The following is a 9,048-nucleotide window of genomic DNA, read 5'->3' as shown; positions in this document are numbered from 1 at the left end:
TAGCATTCAGCTTTGATTCCTATTTGGAATAATTCCACTTCTTAATACTCTTAAGAAAGGCTTCAATGTTATAGCTTTTCATTCTCCATTCTTGAAACCTCACATTCTGTATTTAATTATAAATAGATATAAGTTTTTTTCCTCCCACTTTACTTATCTGCAGTGCTTCTCATCCAGAAAGCTACCTTAAGAGCAGTAATGCTTCCTTTAAACAACTTCCACTATTTGGTTCCAGTAATAATCTTCTTATTTTCTGATATAAGTCATCCTTCCTTTTAAACATTAATATTCTAGTGATGCATTCTTGAAAAATATTCTCTTTAATGATATACTCATTATTGTATGATGTAAGAAACCTGAAGCATTTAAAATGATAGTGTGCAATAGCAATGACAGCTAAAAAAATTCTCTTTAAAAATAAAAAAAAATACCCTTGACATAAAATAATTGATAAATGAATTTTAGTTGTGCATTTTATAATTTTATTTCAAAAATTAAGTTTTCTTTTATCTTATATTTCTGTTATCATTGTTAGATATTTTTATGAAAGAGTAATTTTTATTTCCATAAGCATAACTGCGTATCTGTGGTTGTGTATGTATATAGACATTTATATATATCTGTGTGTGTGTGTGTGTGTGTACATACATATATACATGTATATGTACACATACATATATAAATATATAGGTATATATGTATATATACATGTATACACACATGTATATCTCTCTCTATATGAGTTTGTGTCTGTCTATTTACATATATATGCATACGTATCTCTCTCTCTTTCTCACCGTGTATGTATGTGTATATGAATATATATATATATATATATATATGTGTGTGTGTGTGTGTGTGTGTGTGTGTATGTGTGTGTGTGTAATTGCAATTTAATTTTCAATTAGTGGAGCTGAACAATGACAACATTTCCAACTGTTAATGATGAAAATAAGCATTTGGCATTTCTTAAGATAAAACTTGTTAAGTGATGACATACTTCCATAGAAAATGGATATTGCAGGTGAATTAAAATGCTGGCTGACATAAATCTACCATACACACAGCAGGGTGTTAAGATAAAAGAATTCGTGAAAGGATTTCTTTTTACAATTTTTAACTTCTGATTTCATACTAGATTCAAAGGTTTTAAATTTTATATTTTTATTTCTGTAATTTCTGTAATTTTGTGATTTTCTTCATGATTTTCATGAAGTGACATGTAGGAAAAAAATATTTACTTTCTGCCATTATACTGACATCATCTGCTATTTAGTTCTATTTTTATTATGTTATTTCAATAATTAATAATTTGGGTTTAATATTCTCTTCATCGTATTCATTTCCCCACTTTGATTTTGCTTCAAATTACAATCATTTTGAGTCAGTGTCATCTATATACAATATCCTTTACAAATCTTAGATGCAGTTCTCTACATTGTTATCCTGATGTTATTGGAAACAAACAGAAAAGTACACAAACATTTTAAATAATTCTGACAATTATTATAATACAAGAATATCAAAATTATTCTCCCTATTCTTCAGCTTCTATTTAATTAAATAAACGGTATCTTTTCACTAATTTCCCTATAAATAATATATTTCGATTCATCTCAAACTTATAAAAGGGAGAAAATGGAAATAATTCGGAAAAGTTTTAAAGATGAATTAACTCATAATAATAAGAATTACAATATTTTTCATCTTATGTAAACGTTTATTAATTTATATAACACTTAACATTAAAGGGGCATTTATATATTTATTTCAAACAGAGAGATAAAAAAACCCAAACCATTCCTTGGATTGTAATTCTACAACAATCTCCCATTCGCATATTATACTTTCATACATAATAAATAAATGAATAAATAGATAAATAAATAAATTCGATCTATTTAAACATTCAGAAATGTTTGCATGATTTTTAACGATCAGTAAACCATGAAAGTAGTCTGATGTTAAAAATTCAATAAACGTAGGAAATATTTTATTAGATTAGAAAAGAATCACCAACATACTTCCATGGAAACAGGAACAAGCAGATACATGTCATGTATGGAGAAAATTAGCAAATATTACCAATATTTTATCGACACAAGCACATACATTGAAATGTGTGAGTGTGTGTCTTTGTGTATATGTATATATGTACATACACATTCATATATTTACATACATATGTACATACAAATATACATATATATCATAACACACACATGCATATATATATATATATATATATATATATATATGCATACATACATATATATATATATATATATATATATATATATATATATATACATATATATACATATGTTTTCTTTGGGATATATTTTCAGTTTTTTTCCTTTACAGCAGTCAAGCCAGTTTCTAACATAGTGGCAAAGCTCTTTTGTTTAAGTCAAGACAGCGCTTCGGGTTTGAGATTATCTGAATTGGTTGATGCAAGCATATATGTGTGCATGTTGAGTACTTGCCCTTATGGGTGTGCATGTCACAACAGAACACGAGTGTGTATGTTTCATTACTGTTTATGTATATGTGATCCATATGTATATGTGGCCATGTGCATATGTTCACCCAAGTAGCTCAAATGGAGAATGCTTTACCAATTTTCACTGCTCCAATCAAAGAACCCCAGAGATCCAGGATTACTCTGACCAGCAAAGGAATAAGCCCTCTCCCAAATGTTGTTCTCCAATCTACAGGCACATACTTAGATTAATGCTTTCACCCTATTTTTGTCACAATCATCCATCTGTCCACAAATTCATTAGGTGGTAGCACTTCCTTCTCCCCCTCACTTTCCTGGAAGATGTCTTCCCTCAATTCTTTCAGCCTTGTCCACCACACAATCTCTTTTGTCATAGCCACTAAACAGAAGAAATCTGTCTGCCCTACTTTGGTAAAGGTGGGCAATGGAGCAATCTTCACAATGGACTTGGCTAATAGTCAGATTATGTCACATGTGCTAACAGCTGTTGTTATGTCAGTAATACTTGGACACTGAATGAGTGCATGTAGAACAGCTTTGTTGCTCTACTTGCATCTCAGACAGTCCTGTCTGGCAGCACTTCAATACCTGTAGAGTTTTTCTCAAACCAGTAATGCTCCCCAGGGATTTCTGGAAGGTACCCATGGTAGTACCTGGCCTGAAAGTCCTCTGGAAACCTAGTTCATCCTTGTTGAAACTTAGTTTCCTTAATACTATCATTGCTCTTACCCACCACTAGATTTCTATATGTTGCTAATGTAGAATTTCCATCAACTGCATTTCCTCATTGGTAGAGGGCAATGAGTGCCTGATGACATTCCAGATGCCAAGCACTTAATCTTGGTCTTTTTTTGACCTAGGATTGTAGCTCTATCAAAGAGATGAGCTACAGTAAGGAGCGTTTTATAAATGGAGGTTACACCAGCTCACCATCAAGGAAAATCTCTAAGTGGCATAGCCACAGCATGTGTTTGGACATTTGCAGCTGTGGCATGCTGAGCTTGTCTTCCAGAGGGTGCTGGCAACAGATGGACCTCCTGACCATTTGAAAGCATTGTTTCTACAGGGAAAGGAAAAATGAATGCTCTAGTCTAGTCAAACATGGACTGCTGTACTTCATGAGGACATAGGGTGAATGATAGCTCCCTTTAAACACCACACTTCATAATCATCTCAAGTAGTCTCTCATTTTATGTGGTGTCCCTCTCAATTGGTTGGAACCACTGGCTATTTATCAGAAGGCATGGAAGTCCGTTTGTGATGCTAGATAGAACTTTTTGAAACTGAATGTCTTGGATGGGCTGCCATAAATAAATAAACTACACTACACACATACGTGTGTATGTGTACTACATATATGCGTGTGTGTGTAATGCATACATATATATGTGGATGGGTGTAATATATCTGTATATATATCAGGCGTGTGGAGGCGCAATGGCCCAGTGGTTAGGGCAGCGGACTCGCGGTTTCAATTCCCAGACCGGGCTTCGGCAGTGGGTGGTGGTGGCGACCCCTGTTGTACTTTTTCACCCCAACTTTCTCTCACTCTTTCTTCCTGTTTCTTGAGTAACGCTGCGATGGACTGGCGTCCCGTCCAGCTGGGTGTGTGTGTGTGGAACACATACGCCACAGAAACCGGGAAACCAGGCGCATGAGCCTGGCTAAGCTGTGAAGTATGAAGTTCACTTCCAAACCACATGGCTCCAGATTCAGTCCTACTGCTTGACACCTTGGGTAAAAGTGTCTTCTGCTATAAATATATGTGTGAGCGTGTGAATATGTCGGTAATCATGAAGAAGAGTGAACCCGCGCCGGTCTTTGTGTCTGAGGATGTCCCCCAACACCACTTAACAACCGGTGTTGTGTTTACGTCCCCGTAACTTAATGACCAGGCTTAAAAAAAAAAAAGAAAAAAATCTTCAAGGCAGTGCCTCAGCATGACTGTAATCTAATTACTGAAACAAGTAAAAGACATATATATATATACTCATAACGAAAGAATGCTATATATATATATATTATATATATATATATATAATATATATATATATATATATATTGTATGATAGATTGCCGTCAATTCATTCTCTCTTACCTGTTTGTGTCTGCCTTCCAATTGCTGTTTTTACTGAGATCTCCCTTTTTAGTAGAAGAAATAGCTATAACTCTTTGACTGCTATTTCTAAATTCGGTATGTGGTAAGGCAATTCGTTGCTAAACCCTTTATTGCTTAGTATATATATATATTGCTGATGTCCGCCGTTATATATAATATATATACATGTCTAATCTATGTCAGTATGGAAAACGGACGTTAAATGATGATGATATATATATAGACATGAAATATATGTATGTGTGTAAGTAATATATACTTATATATTGTGTCTGCTGCATCTTTCAAGTGTTGATCTAGTTAAACTTAGACACATACATAGGGGCGCATACACACAAACATAATTGTACCGCGTGTGTATCGTAAACGGAAGCCGCGTGCTTTTCTTTACGTCTCACCGTTTGATTGCTTTGCTTTTACGGATGTATGGAAGATAAGAAATATGGACAAATATATTGTCAAGGTACCTAGATGCGATAGCCACGCTACCTCTTCTGATAGACGTATGAAACAAGCAACCATAACATCTTTAAAGGTAAACAATTGTGTGGCTACATGCTAAATATATGCTGTAATCAATCGAGAACAAGCGTATTTAACTAGTGCAATGTATGTTGTAGGAAGGAAATAGTTTGTTTCCTTCATTCATTTCGTAATTTGTTTATCAAAAACATACTAATATTGATTTTTGGTGAAAGCTCATTCGCATATTCCTATAAGACAACAGAAATTTCTCCACTCACTCACTCGTGAAATTGAATAATTTCTGCCAAATATTTGATCACTTTCTCTTTTCGATGAATCGAATTTTAAGTCTGATCTTTCAGGGTTGACCTGGTGTTAAATGATAATAACAGCAGCAACATCAAGGTACCTTTTGTAAAGTAAGGGGTGATTGGATTTTCGAATAGTTATGAGTAAACGTACTCCAGACGTGACCATCCTATCTTGTTAAGGTTATATTTTGCTCTATTATCTAATGTGGTCTTGTCATATTTAAGAGTAGTTTGTGATGAAACGGAAATTTTAGCTGTTGTTTTTAGCAAGTCGAAAGACTATAAAAGGCCTCTTTCCGTTTTCTTGACTCCGATTAGAACAACTGTACCGCTGGAGTAACATTTCAATCCTGATTTTAAACTTTAATTTATTTATTTTATGGGAACGTGCTACGGATATTGGCTATATGTTATTAATAAAGGAAATGGAACGTTTCTAGCTGGGATTTCGTTACGTTTTGGCTAAGAATTGATCACAGATCTATATGGTATAATATTGATTTCAGATCACCCTCTCTTCTGGTTCTCAAATTTTAAGGAACGAAGTGAAAAATACTAGATACTTTAATAATGCTGAGCTGAACTTGCTAGAAATAACAGCTAAATCTCTCAACTCATCGTCTTAAAGAAAAGCAAAGAAAACAGGAAGGATACGTTAGGTAATGTAGATCTTGATGTACCTACAAAAAGAATGAGATGATTATAACAGGAACTTCTTTGTACATCTACTCGATTACGACTGACAATAGGGCTAAACAACCTCACAATAAGAAGCTTTTTGTCGTGTTGTATGTATATTCCAGAAAATGTTGAGAAGGAAGGAAGGAAGCAGTGAAATAAAAATGGTTAAGTGAAATCTTCGTAGTTTAGTTAAGTTCTTTGGAAATCTAATATATTTAGCAATATTTTTTGAGTGAAAAATAGGACTTACGTTTCCTTGCTTTTTAAAATGGAATTAAAGGATAATAACCAAGTTAAAAATCAGTTTATATGAAGAAAGCTTTTAACTAAGAAGGAAACATAAAACAAACCAACTAAAACTTTTACTTTAAAATAAATAAATCAGTGAATGAGAATACAGAAGGGAGAAGTTTGTTTTGATTTTTATGTTCGTCGACAGTTTACAAGATTAGTTTCGTTTTAAAAATGTTATTAGCTTATTGCGCACCAGCGAACACTGCAGTGCGACTGTTCTTAGCTCCACAAATGAGTTTCGATTCTTTGTTGGGGGGATCACTATTTCATTTTTTTTCTTATTTATGTTCTTATGAAAAAAAAAAAAAACAGCTGTATTTGTCTCTAATTGTTCGCGATTCTCATGTATGGTACAAACAATTGAGTACTACACTGAATACGTTACTCTGTTTCGTTGTAGGAAACACACCGGTGGAGCTAATGAAAATAAAGATAAGATACACGATAGATAGGCAATTAGTTATGTTACCAAAGTACTTACAAATAAGTTAGACAAATATAATTAAGAAAGTAAGAAAATAGTTCATAGAAAATTTAAGAGTGATCTTTACAGCTGTTTCAGGAAAGCAGCAACAAAAAGATACAGTGATATGCATTGTATGATGAACGGTAAAAATTACACAAGTTGAAAAAATGATGTAAAAATGGCACAATAAGCTTATTGAAATATACACTATTGGCAAAAAAGTAGAATAAAGTTTGTCTAATTTAAAAGCTGGTTTTGAATAAAATCTATTTTCTTGATACATCATATTCCTGTATAACCTCCATTTCTTAATATAGATTTATACATTTAAAATTTATAAAAAAAAACAAAACAATTATAATAAAATCAAATATGTTTAGACACGAGAACACTGTTTTATGTTAACCTCTGAAAACAGAATTTAACAACTTGAATCTTATGTTATGACCAAGTCCACATAACACTTGATTGAGGTTTTTCCTTCCTTCTGTGTAGTCTTTGCATAAATTCTTTAGTCTTTGTTGTAGATCAACATATACTTTCTTTATTTTCTTCCTGGGTGGTTCACCAACTATGTCCCTTGCTATTACTGCACTCACAACAGCCTCTTCCTTCTGAATTGTCTATCTGAAGTTTCCAGATAGATGAGTGCTAGTAGCCAACAAGATGATAACATTTGTTGTTTTAGCCTTCACTTAGGTTGTTGGTTCTTGGACAGTCATTCATGGTAGATTGATGTATGTTCCAAAGTTTTGGAGGAAATCTTGCTGTAATGTGCCAAAAGTTTACTGCTGGAATGACTGCCTGGGAATTCTGTCTTCTTCTCTGAACATATGTACCAGAAACATAAGTTTCAAAGAACATATGTACCTGAAACACAGGTTTTGAGCATGTGTACATATGTATCAGAAACATAGGTTTCGAAGAACAAAAATGGTTTGGGCTTGGAAGCTGCAGTAATTGTCCATTCCCCCAGTAAGTTTCAGATCCTTGTGTGTTTCTGGTACTTGTGGATAAAGTTTTGATCTTTTGTTACGCAAAGTTCTTTTATGATGTCCTCATTTGGAAGTAACACCTTTCCTTCAGTTGCTAAGTCATCCAGATTATTACTGTAAATCTGGCTTGGTTTATCTTGTTTCTGCTGCTTTTCTCTTCATGTTGATGCAGAATCAGGAGCATGGTTGTAGTCATTCGCTGGTTCAGGATCAGTCATATCAAGGTTGGTGGTCATGGTGCCTTTTCAAAAAAGATGTTCTCCATCTGATAGTAGTTTATCTTACAATCTGTTTTGTACACATGTATCCTTAGAAACAAATCTTCTCTTTTCTCTTATTACTCACTATGACTTCCATGATGGGGTTGTGGAAGAACCACTGAGATAAACAATAACCAGAGTTACTGTTTCGTATTTATTTTGTTAAGGAGTCATTGGGACAGCTTGATGTACATTCCAAAGTTCATCAAGCTGTCCCAATGTATATTCCAAAGTTCTGGAGGAAATCTTGCTTATTGTGCTATTTTTACCTATCTTTTCACTTGTGCCACTTTTACCTGTGCCATTTTTACTGTGGAATTTTTACCATGCCATTTTTACCTGTACCATTTTTACCATGTCATTTTTACCTGTGCCTACTATGCCATTTTTACCTGTGCCATTTTTACTATGTAATTTTTACTGTGCCATTTTTACCTGTACCATTTTTACCTGTGCTATTTTTATCTATCTTTTCACTTGTGCCATTTTTACCATGTCATTTTTACTGTGCCATTTTTACCGTGCCATTTTTCCCTGTGCCATTTTTATCTATCTTTTCATTTGTGCTAATTTTACCATGCCATTTTTACCTGTGTCAATTTTACCATGCCATTTTTACCTGTGCCATTCTTACTGTGCCATTTTTACCTGTGCCATTTTTACCGTGCCATTTTTACCTGTGCTATTTTTACCTAAATTCACATTGTACTAAATATACTAAATTGATGTTGACAAGTATGAAATAACACAGTTTAAGCTATAATTATGATGTGAGCTGCCCCATTTTCTGGAGAAATTAATCTGAGCACTAATCTATCTGCTCTGAGCCTTTTGATGCATTTTTATTCTATTTTGCTTCATTTCTCTGCCTTCTGAGTTCAAAATCACCTGAGTGAATTTTCATCCTCCAGTGGAGTATATGTAATAAGTAGCGCAGTTTCTAGCAGGTCTATA

The 9,048-nt window shown here is 33.6% G+C and overlaps 1 protein-coding gene across 1 annotated transcript in view; it reads left to right on the top strand.

Moving 5' to 3' along the window:
- The first annotated feature begins 4,959 nt into the window (after positions 1 to 4,959).
- The window catches only part of LOC115214183 (transcription elongation factor A N-terminal and central domain-containing protein 2), a 186,882-nt gene continuing 182,793 nt past the window's right edge, over positions 4,960 to 9,048 (top strand). Inside the window, exon 1 of the mRNA XM_029783281.2 lies at positions 4,960 to 5,157. Within this exon, the coding sequence (XP_029639141.1) occupies positions 5,065 to 5,157 (93 nt within the window). The 5' untranslated portion in view covers positions 4,960 to 5,064. The remainder of the gene's footprint in view (positions 5,158 to 9,048) is intronic.

This window comes from Octopus sinensis, linkage group LG7 (genome assembly GCF_006345805.1).
Source record: "Octopus sinensis linkage group LG7, ASM634580v1, whole genome shotgun sequence".
NCBI classification, from domain to species: Eukaryota; Metazoa; Mollusca; class Cephalopoda; order Octopoda; family Octopodidae; genus Octopus; species Octopus sinensis.
The sequence above is the reverse complement of the archived record's forward strand: the minus strand, read 5'-3'. Positions and strand labels throughout refer to the sequence as shown.